Source organism: Danio rerio, chromosome 17 (assembly GCF_049306965.1).
Source record: "Danio rerio strain Tuebingen ecotype United States chromosome 17, GRCz12tu, whole genome shotgun sequence".
Lineage (NCBI taxonomy): Eukaryota > Metazoa > Chordata > Actinopteri > Cypriniformes > Danionidae > Danio > Danio rerio.
The window spans coordinates 3504975-3523616 of record NC_133192.1 but is presented as its reverse complement, the minus strand read 5'-3'; the positions used below and the strand labels follow the sequence as shown (position 1 = coordinate 3523616).

General features: G+C 39.1%; 1 protein-coding gene across 12 annotated transcripts in view; it reads left to right on the top strand.

Annotated features, from left to right (window-relative positions):
* ccdc9b (coiled-coil domain containing 9B) overlaps nucleotides 1-18642 on the top strand; it is an 87628-nt gene that overhangs the window by 31624 nt on the left and 37362 nt on the right. For 6 of the 12 annotated variants that reach the window (XM_073928018.1, XM_068214494.2, XM_073928020.1 and 3 more), the window contains 3 exons: nucleotides 1564-1668; nucleotides 5430-5570; nucleotides 11781-11915. In XM_073928018.1, coding sequence (XP_073784119.1) covers nucleotides 1564-1668; nucleotides 5430-5570; nucleotides 11781-11915 — 381 coding nt within the window. The remainder of the gene's footprint in view (nucleotides 1-1563; nucleotides 1669-5429; nucleotides 5571-11780; nucleotides 11916-18642) is intronic. The other 6 variants (XM_068214496.2, XM_073928024.1, XM_073928023.1 and 3 more) reach the window with 3 other exon arrangements.

Here is an 18642-nt window from a genome sequence, read left to right as displayed (position 1 = left end):
GATCTATTGACTATATGATTATATATGCATGTATGTATATATAGATGAAGTCAGAATTATTAGTCCCCCTTTGAATTTCATTTCCTCTATTAAAATTTTCCCAAATGATGTTTAACAGAGCAAGGAAATTTTCACAGTATGTCTGATAATATTTTTTCTTCTGGAGAAAGTCTTACTTGTTTTGTTTCAGCTAGAATAAAAGCAGATTTTAATTTTTAAACAGCTTGTTAAGGACAAAATTATTACCCTCTTTTAGCAAATTTTTTTCCCGACTATCTACAGAACAAACCATTGTTATACAATAACTTGCCTAATTACCCTAACCTTCCTCTCTCTCTCTCTCTCTCTCTCTCTCTCTCTCTCTCTCTCTCTCTCTCTCTCTCTCTCTCTCTCTCTCTCTCTCTCTCTCTCTCTCTCTCTCTCTCTCTCTCTCTCTCTCTCTCTCTCTCTCTCTCTCTATATATATATATATATATATATAGGACAGAATTCAATGTTTATTTATAAAGATAGACAGGCCTACAGAATTATTTTCATCTATCAACATGAATGGCAGCTGTTGTGTTTGATCTAACTGCCCCAAAACTACATGCTGAACGCTGTGAGTTTGCGTCAGGATGATGATACATGGGCTGAATTTTTGAGCAATGCCTATATTACAGGGGGTGATGCTGCCTGGCTACTTTCATAAAATTGCCAACAAACATTTTACATGAAAATTGGAAATGTAAATTAGTTTCTATTATTGTATCAATAGGATGTGAGGTCTAGTTATCTACCTATCTCACTCACTATCCTTAAACTTAGTTCCTGATTTATTAGGGGTCGTCACAGCAGAATGAACCACCAATTATTCCAGCATATGTTTTACACACTGGATACCATTCCAGATGCAACCCAGTACAAGTATACACCCATACACACTCACATTTACACACACACACACACACTTATACACTACTGCCCATTTATTTACCTATTATTCACCTGTACGTTTTACTGTTGTACATTTCTGAGGCGGTACTTCTTTACTTTTACTCAAGTACAAAAGTGTAGTTAGTACTCCAGCTTTTACCAGAGTCATTTTAAATATGAGTATCTGTACTTCTACTTTAGTAAAGGATGTGTGTACTTTTGCTGTGTCTGATTTTAATATTATAATATTTCCTTGGCAACAAACTGTAGTATTAAAAAATATTTAAATAAAAAATGTATTTTTCGATGTGGTTTTTAATTTATTGTATGTCTGTATGCTTTTTATTATGTTGTATTTTAGTTATAAAAATAAATGTTATTATTTTACTGAAATTTTTTAATTATTATTTCAAATAGCTCTAGTTCTATGGTTGCATTAAATGAGTTGCATGTCTGAAACTGTTGTATTTAAATAAAACTTGCAACTTGGGTCAATTTGTCTTATATTTGCTTTCTTTTTGTTCCTACTCTTAGTATGTTTTTTTTTTTTTTTTGCACGATAGTATGTTATTACAAAAATGTAAACAGATAAGCAGAATACAGTCCTTTATAGAAAGCATAAGACTTGAGTCTTAACCTATTTTTTAGGAAGTGGAGGAGGATAAAAAGCGGGCGGAGCAGGAAGAGATGTCATTCCACAGTAGGAAGGGAAAACCTGATGATCTGACCATCACCATCAACAAATCCCTCTGCGTGAGCTGCTTTATTAATCATAGCGATGCACAAACACCACACACTCTCACTCACAAATAAAAGGTTTGCTCACACTCTGTAAAAAGTGATTAGCTACTTTACTTTAAAGGTGCAGTATGTAAGTTTGACACCCAGTGCAGGGCTCGAAATTAACCTTTTTGTTTGTGAGCACCGGTGCTCCTAACTTAAAAAATTTAGGCGAATCAGCCAAAATTTAGTCGCACCCACCAATTATAAGCACCGTTACAAGTTTTATACAAACATATTTATTGCATTTAAAATCAACACTAATCAAACTAACTAGCAAAAAAAAATAACACATTTATTAATACATATATGCAAGCGTGAGGAAAATATGTCTTAACGAAATCCCGTTATCACGAGAAAATACATTTTTATAACAGAAACGAGTGACCAAAGCATACACGGAGCGCTCACCGGCCCTGCACACACTGCTTGACATGAATGAATCTGTTAACGGTATAACTGTGCTGTTCTCACGGGTGCTGTCTGATATTGCACTGATGCTTTTGACACATACTCTACCCTATTATATGCATGCGTCATGTTAATAGCAATACCGTTTTTTTTTTATGAGTAGCGTTAGTTTACTCAGTGCGATGGTGTACGTGGTGTTAAATTGGACATATTTGCACGGCGGACAGCATCTGCCGATTATATGAAGGATTAAACAGAAGCTCTCGTGCTAGATGTGTCAAACAGTTACCTGAAAACTCCATCCCACAGACTTTTCATAGCGGACTTGAAGTCAATGGAAGTCTTCTACTCTTGGAAAAGTGTAGATGGTGGATTAACATTCAGCACATGATCACTTGTAAGATGTGTCATTATTTGTAGCTAGATGTTTTCTAAAACTAAATCTGTCAGTGTTATCTTCATTCTCATCTTCAGCGCTTTACAGTTTTTCGCGGTAGTAGCTCTCTCTGTCATCCAAAGCCAGAAGGCGCTGAGTGATTGACAGCTGATATTAACCAATCATTCACGTTCAGTGCTAGAGCAGTGGAGGGCCAATATGAAGAGCGCGAAGGCGGGGCAAGCATTACGGACTTGGCTTTGTTTACTGCAGCAAGTTGACATGACAACTGTTTTAAACCATTCCTGAGCGCTGCGTTTCGCATTTCAAGTGCAGACAAAGAGCTTAGAGATGCATTCTGCGTGAATGTCTCCCGAATTCGCGCATTTGGTGAACATTTTACAGTAAAAACTGGTCGCACACAACAACTTTAAGCACTCGCAGAAATGCTCCCTAATATATTTTAAGGTCACATAGATAAAATTTCGGGCGCATATGCGGCCAAAATGGTCGCAATTTCGAGCCCTGCAGTGGTTGAACTAGGTATTGCAATCCTGGATCAAAACAAACGCAAGCGCAGGTTGTCAGATTGAGGACCAACAGGAGTGAGCTTGATTTAAGTCGTGTTCTAAATAAAAGCAGCGGCACGGGATAGAAGGAATATTTTCCGTATTAAGAGGAGCTTTTGTCCTGACCAACTTCAAATTGATATATTAGAACCAGCTTCTATTTCTCACCGCTGAACAACAGAAAACAGAAAACAGTACACCTCATGTGCTTTATTCAGTGTTGAATGCTAATAATGTGAATTTGAATGTTGTTTTACATGACATTTATTGTCATACTACTGAAAGCAGCAGCAGATAAATCAGCTCAGATCTGGAAATTAAAATAAACTGTTTGAAATTGAACTTTAGAACTGAGACTTAAGGCTGATTTATACTTCTGCATCAAACACCGGCGTATGCTACGGCGCTGACGCATAGCCCTTCGCCGTCGCTGACGTGCACCTCTCAAAAAATGTAACTACACGTCGCAACAACGCGTAGCGTAAGCTCTGTGATTGGTCGGCTTGGTAGCGCTGACGAGTCGGGGCGGGACCGAGAGCCGTGCGAATGGCGCGAGCCCGATGTAGCGATTGTTTACAAGTGTGGAGTCCCGTGAAGGAGCTCCGGATGGAAAGTTTTGTTTTGTGTTTACCTCATAGTTAAAGTTGTTGCACGTCCGCCGGTTCCTGCCTCATAATGAGCGAGTTTGAGTCACTTGTACATCCAGGAAGTGTTCAGGAAACGCAAAACAGAAGCAAAGAAACTCGACACAGAGGAACATTTACACATCACTGCCAACTAGCGTTTCGGAAGTGTTAATGCAGACCAACAGAGACAGCGCGCAGAAGTATAAATGCACAGCTGCGCACGTTGCCTGCGCCGTGAGTTACGCCGGTCACTTGACGCAGAAGTATAAACCAGGCTTCAGTGTAAACCAACACATATCAGTGATTCAGCATCTACATTTATTAATGTTAAAGAGTTTTAATAGGTACTCAATAGATTATTTTGCACTATTTAGTGCTTCTGAATGGCTGTATTTACATTTCTGTCGTGTTTCGTCTAGTGCAAACTGCCAAACAGCGTGTTGTTAGGACATGGGGTTACAATGTCACCTGCTCACCTAATGTTTACGCTCATAATATTTATATTATTTGCTAATTAATAACCTCATGTGGAACTCTGAATCTGCTTCTCCTTTCGGAGTCTGCTACTGTTTACTGAAGGTCGCATTACGGTCATGGAGATGGAAATATGCTGTTTTCCACCAAAACAACCCGGGGTGCTGAACAGGCAATGGTAGGGTTAAAAGAACCAAAACAAAGACAGACTTTCTGGCACATAACGCACATATTCAAAGCAGAATATCTGACTTCCGCATTGTTTTTCAGAGAATGACAAGAATGTTCATGTAGCATGTTTCTGAAATATCTGCAAACACATTATGGCACTTAAGAAGGGCCAAAAACTTACATACAGCACCTCTTAAAAAAGGTCAGTAAACCAGTTGACTTAAATTTAATAATTATGCAATGAGGCAATGAGTTTACTCTCTATTTTTACAATTAAACAATGCATTATTAAAATCCAATCATGCTTGTTAACATTAGTTAATGCACCTTAAGTTAACATAAACTAACAATGAACAACTTTGCCACTATTTATTAACATTAACAACAATGAATAAATACTGTAATAAATGTATTCTCCATCATTTTTTTAATGTTAGTAAATGCATAAACTAACAATAACTAATAAAACTTTATTGTAAAGTGTTACTTGTGTTTCTAAGACTGTTAGAAATCCTCAGTTATTGACTACTATAGTGGGAAAAAAAATACTATGGAAGTCAATGGCTGTTATTGTTAAGTGTGACCGATACAACATCATCTTTGGTGTTCAGCAGAAGAAATAAGATAAGCATGGTTGAAACTACTTGAAGATGAGAGATTGTTTCATAATTTTATTCAAACTATCATTAATTTTCCTTCAGCTTAGTCTTATTTATCAGAGGTCGCCACAACGAAATGAACCGCCAACTATTCCAACACATGTTTTATGCTGTGAATTCCCTTCCATCCACAACCCAGTGCTGGGAAGCACCCATACACACTCATACACTACGGCCAATTTAGTTCATCAATTCCCCTATAGCGCATGTGTTTGGACTGTGGGGGAAACCGGAGCACCTGGAAGAAACCCACACCAATATGGAGAGAACATGCAAACTCCATACAGAAATGCCAACTGGCCTAGCTGGGACTTTCTTGCTGTGAGGCCTAACCATTGAACCACTGTGTCGCCAGTCGAACTATCAATTTACACCAAATGTGAAGAAATGGCAATGTTAGATTTATAAATGTAAATAAAAGTGCTAATGCCGGTGTGTGTGTGTTCAGGATGAGCGTGTGGTGACCCAGAAAGTTGGAGGACTGAGAGATGGAGGTCAGGAGAAGGACTGTGATCCCGGATCCAGTGTATTCAGCATCGGCAGAGGAAAGAGGCGGCAGCTGCTCATCTCTACACCAGGAAACATCAAGGTGAGACTTCTTTAAAGATTGAACACACTACATGCATAAAGAGTACTATAGCCACCTTATGCCGAGTTCAGACTGCATGATTTTCAAAGTAGTCGTGTCACAGATGTTTTCACACTGCTTGACTATCTGGGCTAGCGTTTCGTCGCTGCTTTGTTTACACTGCAACATTCACATTGCATGACTTTACTATAGGAAGAATCGCCGACAACTTCGTCCAAACTACGTCTCACAGCCAAAAACACGTCGTATATCTTTTGTTATTAACTACATAACGAGAAAGAAGCCTTTAATGAGGTAGTAAATGTACATGTTTACTCACCTGGGTTTAAAGGGAATTAGCCATTTCTCCTCAACATTGATAATAAACTAATTTCTTTCTGTATGAAACGTCAAACAGACACGGTTGCTCCTGAGTCCTGTCAAACCTCCACTAGTTTTTCCTCCATTTCGTGGGTCCAAATAAACCGAAAAAGAGCGCTTTTAACTTCTCCCCCAGCCTCCCGCTGGCCTGCAGCAGGTATACACACACACACACAAGTGAAAGCTGCTCTCTCATTGGCTGTAGGCGATCGCTGATGTTATTTTCAGTCAAAACTCAATTCACACGGCATGATTTGAATCGCAGACAGCTCCAGATATTCAGCACGCCAAATATCTCGCAGGCATCGGCGACTCATCTGCGATTCTCTCAGATCGCGTCTTTGATAGTTCATACTGTGTGACTGTCACTCACGTGCACGAGCACCGATTTGCCTGTGATTTCAGGCATTTGTCTGCGATTTCTCAAAACCTGTCGGCGAGCCAAAATCGGGGCTAAAATCACGCAGTCTGAACACGGCATTAGAGAGGTGTGTTCAAAGTTCAATTCAATGCATCTTTATTTCTCTAACACTTTTACAATGTAGATTGTGTCAAAGCAGCTTAATAGAAGTTGTAGTAAACTGAAACAGTGTCAGTCCAGTTTTCAGAGTTGAGGTTCAGTTCAGTGTGATTTAATTTTCACTGCTAAGAGTCCAAACACTGAAGAGCAAATCCATCGATATGCAGCTCTACAAGTCCTAAACTAAGCAAGCCAGTGGCGACAGTGGAGCAACAAACTTTACCAATAGACCAAAGTGAAGGAAAAAACATCTTGAGAGAAACCAGGCTCAGTTGGGCACGTCCATTTCTCCTCTGGCTGAACTTCTTGTGCAGAGCTGCAGTCTAGGCGCCGGAGGCCGTAGAAGCTATTGACCAGTGGTTTTACAAACTATTTTCACCAAGTACCACCTCAGAAAAAAATTGTCTCAAGTCCCTCCATAATCACCAGTATTGAAATAAAGCAGCATAGTTGGCCAAATTAAGCAGCTACAGCACTGCACAGTTCGAGTCATATTCATTTAACCAAATTGTTTTCCAAACAAAATATGAAGCCGATCAGTGGGTTTTTGTCATGTGACTTGCAGTGCGGCATTCTGAACAGTTAAGATGTTTTCAACTCAATATGCCTGTAGTACACAAGCGCATTGTGCTGCAGTACTTATTTTGCTAGCCTGTGGGTTAAATTTTGGCACTCAAGTGACCGAGATGTAACTAGTGAATTCTGTCATTTTTCAAAATAAATGGTTAAATCGTTCAGATTAAAAATAAAATGGAATTATGATTTTTGTTTTATTAGATTTTTTTTTGCAGCTCGGTACCAATTGATCTATAGACTTTAGCCGGTCTATTCACCTTATTCTCCGCCGACGAGCGGGCGCTGCCATTTGAATCTTTTTGGCTTGAGACTTCCGGTCTCATTCACTTCCATAAATTTTTTGACGTTAAAAACGGCTCGTTACGCTGCTTGATGTTGCAATTTGATATTTTCTTGTTATATTATTCTACTTGGTCTGTATAGTCATGCAAACATTTGTTTGTAGAGCAAGTAGTTTGACCGTTTTCTGCCGTTTATTATTCCTAGTCATTTCTCCCATAGGCGACTGAATCGGAAGTTCTAAGACAATCGCGAAAACAGCCGCACTTCCACATTTTAAAATAAGGTCAATAGTCCGAGGGTTGTGGACCCACTACTATCTCCTCTGCAAGCACTCTTTTACTGGTTCTGCGCTGATTTAATAGATTTTTAGCAGCTGATGACGCGATGCATTAAAGTAATCATTCTAAGCACAGCGCTTTGATTGTAGGCTTTAGAGAACAGCCGATGCTTATCACATTGGTGTTATCTTACACATCAACTGATTAAAATTGTATTCATTTTTTCTGTCATTACTCAGTGATTCCTCCAAGTGCCACTAGAAGTAAGCCCGCGCACCACTAGTGGTACACGTACCACAGTTTGAGAACCACTGCTATAGATCTTTTTCATGGCTGCTGCATGGAGGGCGCCATAGCGACCAGCGTCTTCCGGTAGAATGCTAAAAACTTCAGTTTACAGCGTGTTCAACTGGTAATTTGCGCTCCGAAAATGGGTTTCAATAACGTTTTTAATGGATAACAGAGTGTTTTTGCGACACACAACTTAGAAATGTGTCTGTTAAAGCCGTTATAATCTGTCACATGTGGTTCAAGCACCTCAGAAATACGAGAAAAGCGTTCTCCTAGTTCATGTGTCTGCCGTCAGAAATGTGTGTGCGTTCCCGAGAGAGAGAGAGAGAGAGAGAGGGAGAGAAGGGAGAGAGCAAACCAGAGTACTGGCATGAAACTTCACAGGTATGAAAGTCGTGCAATTTACAAAAATGAGCAATAAAAGTCTGTTATTGATCCTCTGCTGGCTGATTTGCTGTTCATTCTAATCGCAAGCCGTTTGTGTTTTATTTCGTGTGTTGTTTTTACCACGGTTTGTGTTTTTCTGTCATTTCGAAATGACACTAGCCTATATTTTCACTTTGTCACAGTTATTAAATCAGTGTGTCAGTGGCACAGTACAGGCTACGTGTGTGTGTCAAACATTTTGGTGAACTACATTTGTTTGGGCTGGTTATATATTTGAAATAAAGAGAAAATGTTGACTTTAGCGATGACGAGGCTTCATTTAAACTGCAGAAGATGCCGTCTGACAACGAGGGGAAAACGCCTCACAGCAGCTGTTTTCCATCCTATTAGATGGCATTTCTTTAAATGATCAGTCCAGGAGATGGTGCTGATGGACAACAGTGTTAGTTCAAAGAGGATAAAAGCAGGTAAAATAGATCAAAACTATCGTTTCAAAGCTGTCCAAATGTGACTGTTTACACGCATCAGCTGCCGACCGGAAGTTCTTCGCATTCTCCTTGCTCATACACGCAAAGCATCATGGGTAATTTTGCGGTCCAAGAAAAAGGTCTAGAGACCATTTTGAGGGATGTAAACAATAGCAATGGTCCTAACGTATTTATTTTAGTTATATATTTTTTATTTTAGAGAATCCAAAAAAGTCCAAACATTTACAATAATCCTACGACAGGTCTTTTAACGTAAATTTATCATTAAATTGCCTCTTGTTACAGTTATGAAATAGTATGATATCAAGCAGGACATTTTCATTGGCCAATGACATGACCACATTGAAATGGTCTATAAACGTATTCTACTGGCGACATCTTATTTGCTCCCACGTTTTTGGTTTTGATGATATGTTGACAAGCAAGCTTTTCATAGAGCAAGCTTTGGCTAATTCCAATTGGCTTTATTTGTAACATATACACAGAGCAATTTAGCCAAAATTAAAGCCTGATTTAATTTTAAAAACACCGATTATTCAGTTTGATTTGTTAACCAATGGAAAATACTCAAATCCATTAAATCCCATATAAGAAATATTCATTCATTCTTTCATTTTTCTTCGGCTTAGTGCCTTAATCAGAGAACGCCAAAGCAGAATAAACCTCCAACTATTCCTGCATATATTTACGCAGATGATGCCCTTTCAGCCACAACCCAAAACAGGGAAACACCCATACACTCTCACATTCACACACTCATACATTATGGCCAATTTTAGTTCATCAATTCCCCTATCGCGCATGTGTTTGGACTGTGGGGGAAACTGAAGCACGCGGAGTAAACCCACGGCAATACGGGGAGAGCATGCAAACTCCTCATAAAAATGCCAACTGGTCTAGCTGGGACTCGAACCAGCAACCTTCTTGCTGTGAGGCGATAGTGCTGACCACTGAGCCACCTCTTTATTACACAATTCATTAATACATTATTCATTCATTTCAGGTTAGTCACTGTATTAATCTGGGGTCGCCACAGCGTAATGAACCACCAACTTATCCAGCATATATTTTACACAGCCCTTTCAGCTGCAACTCATCACTTGGAAAATTCATACATTAATAAAAACCAAATCAAGAATAAAATCAGCGTGACAGACTGCATATATCACATCGTATTTGCTCCCGTTGTTTGTGACAGATTGGCTTTTCAGACATTGTGAACTTGAAGAAAACGAAGAAATGCTTGAAGAAAGACACCTTAACAGTCGATCACCAAGCAATACATGAAGTGTCTCACGCACTTTCATTCCGTCAGCATATTGATGTTCAAGTTCAAATTGAAGAACAAAATAAAAGCATAACAAAACACCAACAACTGCAGTTTAAACGTTAAATGAAGACAAAATTATTCGCCCTTCTGTGCATTTTATTTCCTTTGTCAAATATTTCCCAAATGGTGTTAAACAGATTTAGGGTTTTTTCACAGTAATTCCTATAATATTTTTTCTTATTCAAAAAGTCTTATTTGTTTTGTTTCGGCTAGAATAAAAACAGTTTTTAAATTTTTTTAAAACTATTTTAAGGTCAATATTATTAGCTTCTTTAAGCAATATTTGTTTTGCAATGTCTACAGTACAAACTTAATAAAGTTATACAATGACTTGCCGAACTACCCTAATTTGAACCTAATTAACTAGAGGTGTGAACCTTTACTGGTTACACGGTTCTGTTCGGTTACGATTATCATGCCATCGACTCGGTTCAATTCGATGTCTCGGTGCATCACGGTGCATTGACGATGCTTTCCATACACAGTGTTATATTTTGGGAGGAGGCTATAACAAGCTGTCTGTATAAACACACAGACACACAGCACCACACTGTCTCTCATTCACACACATACAATAACATAGACAGCAAAAAACAAAGAGGAGTGCAACAAAATAAAAAAAAAACGACAAAAACGGAAAAAGAAGCACTTTTCCGATGGTCCCTTACTGAGAGCTCCGCTCCCAGCGAGCTCTCCCGGCTGAACGCATATTGCGAGGGCTTGCGAGGAGCAGTGGTTGTAATGTCGAGCGAAAAAAAGAAAAAGACAGCTGTGAAACATAACCAGCTTTGTCTTTTTGTTGGAAACACACTTTAGATCTTTTTAGGGTAAGAGGTTTTTGAGTTATTGCCGTCTATAACTGAAAGTGTGTCAGGAATATCGAAAACAAAACCAACTGAACCGCGCTCATTTCTGGCGCCCCCTGGATGTACAGCGCCCTTAGCATTTGCCTAAACTGCCTATGCCATGGGCCGGCCCTGAGTTGGCTTCTGAGTGTTGTAAACACCAGCGTTCACCTCCCTCGCGACAGAGCGCATAGGAGATAAATGACGTCAGTACATAATAACCGGTTATGATTATTACTGAAACGATACCGAATTTTCCGTGTTTGCAACGCGGCGCACCGAAAAAACAATTAATTTTGACACTCCTATAATTAAGCCTTTAAATGTCATTTTAAGCTGAATACTAGTGTCTTGAAGAATATCTAGTCAAATATTACGTGCTGTCATCATGGCAAAGAGAAAAGAAATCAGTTATTAGTAGGCCCACATGGAATCTGCACATGCAGAATTCCGCAGATTTTCCGCAGAATTCCGCAGAATTCCGCAAATTTCTGTAGTTTTTTAGCCCATTTTAAATTCTGTTTATTTACTTGAGTAAATGTGTAAATCTGAATTTATTCAGTTTTTATTCAGTAATTTATTACTTTTTATTTAATATATTAAAGTGTAAGTTATGATACTCCGCTGGATACTCCCAAAATAATTCCGCAGAAATCCGCAGATTTTTACCAAAATTCTTCGCAGAAATAGCAAAAAACGTCCGCAGATTCCGTCTGGCCCTGGTTATTAGAAATGAGAAACTATTATGTTTAGAAATGTGTTGAAGTAAGTTTCTCCCCATTAAACAGAAATTGGGAATGAATATGTAATTGTGCTAATAATTCTGACTTGAATGGCTACAACACTGTTTCAGGGTAAGAAGGTTTTCGGCGAGAGGAAGGACAGAAACCGTCCTGTGAGTCCAGCTAGACTTAAATCCTGTGTTGAAGAAGATCTGGAGTCGAACACACGAGGAAAACAACCTGCCGCTGTAAAGAGACTCACAGAGGTGAGCAGATCTTCTCGTTTGTGTTTGGGACGCCTTTCATTTTGTTTTCAAGCTGTGATGCTGTAAACATATTCACACCAGATGAGTCTGATCATAAGAGATGAGAGTTTGAATATTCATCAGGCTTTTGGCAGGATTTTGTGGGTCTGTTCAACTGTTCTGTTTAATGGCAAAAGTAACATTTACTTTACGGTTTCACCGTTTACAGCTGTATAGTACAGGGTTCACACAAGGTGCCTAAAGTGCTTGAATTTGGCTTAAAAGGGCACCTATGGTGAAAAATCTACTTTTCAAGCTGTTTGGAAAGACATGTGTGTAATTATAGTGTATAGATTGTCATATTGGGGTGATATAAACACACACAGTTTTTTTTCAATTTAACAATATAATAACGGTCGACCAATTAGATCGGTTTTTAGATCGACCGCAACTTGACGTAGGAGTGCGGTCCTCCCGCCCACCAGTATTGATTGACAGGTGCGTCGTCATATCCTCAGTTTGTCGTTTCACGTCCGCCATTTTCAACGTTAGAGTCAAAGCGATGTCACTAGAGGAATACCCTTGCTCTATGTTTAGATGTAAGGCTCATTGGGCTCAACACAAGATCACACTACATGATCGCTCTCTTCGGAATTATTGTTTGTAACTTAGTTTGTTTGTAGGTAATAATAATAATAACACATTTTATTTAAAGGCGCCTTTCTAGCAACTCAAGGACACCGTACAATCAACAAATGCAATAAAAGTACAAGAGAAATAATAAAATATACACAGCAATAGTGCAAATAAAATTAAGTGTTAAAAGTCATCTTGAATAAGTGGGTTTTGAGTCTTGATTTGAATAGTGTGAGGGAGTCAATGTTTCTGATGGCAGGTGGTAATGAGTTTTCAAAACCGCGGAGCAGAGCGGCTGAATGCTCTGTTGCCCATAGTTGAAAGGCGAGAAGAGGGAACAGACAAGTGGAGGGAGGAAGAAGATTGCAGGGTGCGAGAAGGAACAGAAATGTGGATGAGGGCAGACAAATATGGAGGGGCGAGATTTTGGAGAGAACTTACCATGACCACGAAGATCCGCCTGTTTAACTCTAATGTGAAATCAGTATTGTTGTACGGGGTAGAGACCTGGAGGATAACCAAAGCTTCCACCCGAAAAATCCAAACATTCATCAACACCTGTCTCAGAACAGGTAACCAATGAAGCTGCTGCAGGACAGGGGTGATGTGATGAGAAGAAGGGGTTCTGGTGATGATACGAGCAGCTGAGTTCTGGACCAACTGAAGCTTACACAGAGATTTATGAGTGAGACCAAAGAGAAGAGAGTTGCAGTAATCTAAACGAGATGTGACAAGGCTATGAACGAGAACAGCAGTGGCATGAGGTGTAAGAGAAGGGCGGAGACGGTTAATGTTGCGTAGGTGGAAGTAAGCAGACCATGTGATGTTATTGATGTGAGAATCAAAAGATAGGGTGACTCTTCCAGACTCTTAACCTGTTTAGAGGGATAGAGGGAACAGTCGTCAATTTAAGAGAGAAAAGCTGGAGAATGTTGATTTATGTAGGCTTGCAAACTATTGCGTCTACCTTAAACTTTAGCCGTTTGCATTTCTCGAGGTCACAGAAGCTCCCTGTGAGTGTGATCTTAACTAGGTGCAGCTGAAAGTGTGAGCGCCCTTTGCCTCATGTGAGTGTCACTCAATTGGAAATAAAATAACAAACTTGCCTGCAGGTGGCACACCAGAAGTGCCGCTCGGAGACGCGCAGCGCCATGCATTTTAGAAATTTAAACATTGGTTTCTATCAGGATACACACAGTGGCGCTTCAAGTTGCGGCTGTCTGTGGCGCCCAGCCAGGATTCGGGACACTTCATATTTCTGCCGCGCCACAGAGTGTCATCTAAATTGTTTCATTTTAAATAATATGTCTTCAGTCCACCACGGTGACTGAAGCTCTGCACAAGACTTTTTGCCAGCGGAGAAATTAAAATGGTCGTGCCCAACTGAGTCTGGTTCTCTCAAGGTTTTTTTTCTTCACTCCCATCAGGTGAAGTTTTTTTCCCTCTCCGCTGTCGCCACTGCCTCGCATGGTACAGGATTGGTAGAGCTACGCATCGATGAATTTGCTCTTCAGTGTTTGAACTCTCAGTAATGATTTTAAACCACACTGAACTGAGCTAAACTGAACTGAACTTAAACAGTAAAACCTGAACCACACTCTTCCAGTTACTATGACCATTTATGTGAAGCTGCTTTGACACAATCTACATTGTAAAAGCGCTATACAAATAAAGCTGAATTGAATTGAATTGAATAATATGCAAATGTGCGTGCCTGTCGTGCCGTGTCACGGCTCTAAGCAGGTCATCTATGTGCCTCAGTCAAAGTTACTTCAGTGTGGTGGTTCTTAGTCTTGGTGTACAAGCTCGGATTTTTAAACTAGCACACAGTTGGCTGTAAAACTATACAAAGACACAAATGATTGTGTAATCTCTGCTTTGTCTGTGTCCGAGTCATACATGTACGGCTGAATGCTGGTCCTCTCACTCATGTTGCTTCTCTCTGTCTGCCTGTCTGTTGCCAAACACAGAGCGGAGGAGCTCTTAGCTCCGCCCCCTTGTTACATTAGGCGGAAATTTGAAACTAATTATCATGTAAAGCAACACGCCCCTAAAACAGCGAGCTGTGTACACGCCCACAACATGACTCTTTAACACATTGTAATAAAAAAAAAATCTGAACTGTGTTTTGAACTGAACCTACACTGGCACACTCAGAACAACCATAATATTAATATTAAATCATAAAAAAGGGAGAAAACTATGTGCACTTTAAGAAATTTAAGACCTGGAAAATTGGCTTGTTTTTTTGAAAAGTGCTTTAAATTAACAAGGAGAATTTGTATGCATTTTTCACGCTGGAAAAATACAAATGTGTGTGAACTTTTGTGACAATTTAATGCAATAATACCCACACATACTACCGTGATTCCGAAGGGGTGATTTGACTGATATGTAAGGCCACATTGCTAACCATTGAGCCATCGTGCTGCCTTAAAGCATGTATTTAATTGTAAAGAAGCTGTCCTCCGGGCTCCAGTCTTTTACACTTGAGTTGTAGTATTGGATGAGTGTGTTTTGTGTGCTGTTTTTCAGTGCATGTGAATGTGTGCCTGTGTCTGTGTGTGCGTTTGTCTGTGTGTGTGGGTTATACGTATGTGAGTGAGGACAGATGTGTTTTCTCCACCGTCGGGGCTGAACTGTCTCGACAGCAGCTGCTTCTGTCCGCTGAAGTCTGAAAGGCTCTCTATAATGCAGTCTATTGTGAAAGACTCTTTATCATCAGAGCTTTTGTCTGATCGAGTCTCACACACTCTCTCACACGAACTGAATGTGAATGTAGATCCTGAGCCTCCACGCTGTCTGAAAATAAATGGCTTGCTTAGTGTCTTTGTAGATGTTGGAGAGAATTTAGCTAGTATTATTTATATACTGGTGCAGTGTTTATTAACATTTTTAAAGCTTTTAGCATATTTTGAATGCAATATAACTGTAGTACTTTTGACTTTTTATTGTTTTTTGTTTTAGTTTTCTTGTAATTATTTATATAGACAGTGCTCAGAATGAGTTCACTGGCTATAAAACACTTATTGCTTAGTATTTCATTAAATTATTTAGATTAAATACTTGAATGTAAGTTATTTCAGTTAGCTGTTAGTCTATACTTCTAATTTTTATTTAGGTTTGTAATCCAGTTTTTATATATATATATTTTATAGCAGCTTTATTTTAATCACCTCTTTATTTTACAGTTTCAGTGATTTTAGTATTTATTTACAAATCTTTTTTTTTTTTTTTTTTTTGGCTTCACATCTAAAACATTTAACCACTTAAACTCTGCGGACGCAGTGCCGGGTCCGTGACGTCATCGACTTTCGCTTTAAGATTTAAAGGGCTAGCATTGCACCAGACCCCCATAAATGGTTTCGCTTGAAATCGTAGAATCTATATTTTATGCACATATGCATCACTTTGGTTTTTATTCTACTGTACAAAAGTTATTTACACTTAAATACACAGTATTTTGGACACCTGAGCTGGGTATTGAACATTGGTTCATTTTAATATTTTTCATATGACACATGTACAAGCTATAGCTCAAATAAAAGCTCTTGCCGGTGCTCATACGGTTCTAGCATTCTTTTTACTGAATTATATTCACACATCAAACAGTTGCTGAATGAATCGCGGTGTTTTCATGGCGCAGAAGTGAAAACAATACATTTATGATCAATAAGCAGCCCCAGATAGCACAGACAGCTGTCATCTCTCACCTTATGCTGTGCGCTTCAGGGCCATTCTCCTCTGTTTTTGAGGTGATGTGCATAAGTAATCCTTTTATATGTCTGACGTGGTCCAAACACAGTGAATTATGTTTGATCAAACAAAAGAATAGTGAAATATGAAAACAATGATCGCTCCCTGTGGCTTGTACAGCACCTCTCATCAGTTGGAATACAATAACTTCTGCATAGATTATGGTGGAGACATTTTTCCTTTTTTTGTCTATGATTACAGACATGTGCAGGAACCACCAACATTAATTACAGCACGCTAGACCACACACAACCTAAAAGAGACACTTTCAAATTTGAGTTTATAAAAAAATACAAAAAGCACCTTTTTTTTTAGGTGTTTATTATAGCAAAGACAACATATACAGATATTTCAAACACTTTCAATAGTGTTTTATAAAAATTTAAAGGGTTTTCTTTAAAATGATACCAAATTTTTGCATTTACACCTCAGCATGTGGATTTGGGAAGCTTTTAAATTTGGGTAGGCGAAATCCAGGCGGAAATCCCAAAATAGCAGCAGAGTTTAACTGGTTAAAATAACTTAAAATAGTTATAATTATACAAATACTGACTATAGCACTGTATCGCATTGGGGTTGTTTGCTACTTTAAAACCAATTTAAATATTATTTTAAACAAACGTCTTTAAGCAATATATTTAATAAAACAAAACAATAAATGCATTGAATGGGGCTTGATTTAATTTGATCTGCTTAGTCGATGGAAAATGTCTGAATATTTACACTTACCGGCCACTTTATTAGGTATATCTTTTTAACTGCTCGATAACACTGATTTCTGATCAGCCAATCACATGGCAGCAGCTCAATGCATTTAGGCATGTAGACATAGTCAAGCTGATCTGCTGCATTTCAAAGTGAGCATCAGAATGGGGAGGAAAGGGGATTTAAGTGACTTTGAACGTGACATGGTTGTTGGTGCCAGACGGGCTGCTCTGAGTATTTCAGAAACTGCTGATCTACTGGGATTTTCACGCACAACCATCTCTAGGGTTTACAGAGAATGGTCTGACAAAGAGGAAATATCCAGTCAGCAGCAGTTCTGTGGGCGCAAATGCCTTGTTGATGCCAGAGGTCAGAGGAGAATGGCCAGTCTGGTTCCAGCTGGTAAAAAGGCAACAGTAACTCAAATAATCACTTGTTACAACTGAGGTCTGCAGAAGAGCATCTCTGAACACACAACACGTCCAACCTTGAGGCTATGCATGGGATGATAACCATTTTCAAGGTATACAGTGGTTTGGAAAAGTCAAACCACTAACATTTTCTGCAATATCGTTCCTAAGGTTTGTGTAGGATTTTTTTTTTCATTTCCGTTTTTTTAATTATTATTATTCTTGTTATTATTAATTTGGACAACAGTATCTCCTGCAGAAAGATATCCAAAGATACCATTTTAAATTGTAAAGAAGTCTCTGTTTTTGACACAAATGAAGACAGCAGAAGTCAATGATTCATTTGAAGTATTTAGCCTGACATGTTTACTGCTTGAAAATATTTAAATGTTTCTCAAAATAAAATTAATTATGTTTACAGGGGAATATTTTATTTATTTTTTTAACCCAGACCTTAAATATATATATATATATATATATTATAGAGCAGTGATCACAATACCGTAAAACCGTGATTTAAAAAAAAAAATGTATCCAAGGTTATCATACCGTCGGAATATTATACCGCCCCATGCCTACTTAAGACAGATGGGCTACAGCAGCAGAAGACCACAGCTGGTGCTACTCTTCTCAGCTAAGAACAGGAAACTGAGGCTACAATTCACACAGACTCACCAAAACTGGACAATAGAAGATTGGAGAAACGTTGCCTGCTCTGATGAGTCTCCATTTCTGCTGCCACATTCAGATGATCGAGTCAGAATTTGGCATCAACAACATGAAAGCATGGATCCATCCTGCCTTGTATCAGCGGTTCAGGCTGGTGGTGGTGTAATGATGTAGGGGAGATTTTCTTAGCACACTTTGGGCTCATTAGTACCAACTGAGCACAGCCACAGCCAAAGTATTGCTGCTGACCATGTCCATCCCTTTATGAGCACAGTGTCTCCATCTTCTGATGGCTACTTCCAGCAGGATAACACACCATGTCATAAAGCCTGAATCATCTCAGACTGGTGTCTTGAACATGACAATGAGTTCACTGTACTCAAATGGCCTCCACAGTCACCAGAGCTCAATCCAATAGAGCAGCTTTGGGATGTGGTGGAACCAGAGTTTGGCATCATGGATGTGCAGCCGACAAATCTGCAGCAACTGAGTGATGCTATCATGTCAATATGGAGCAAAATCTCTGAGGAATATATCCGGTACCTTGTTGAATCTAAGCCAGAATAAGGCAG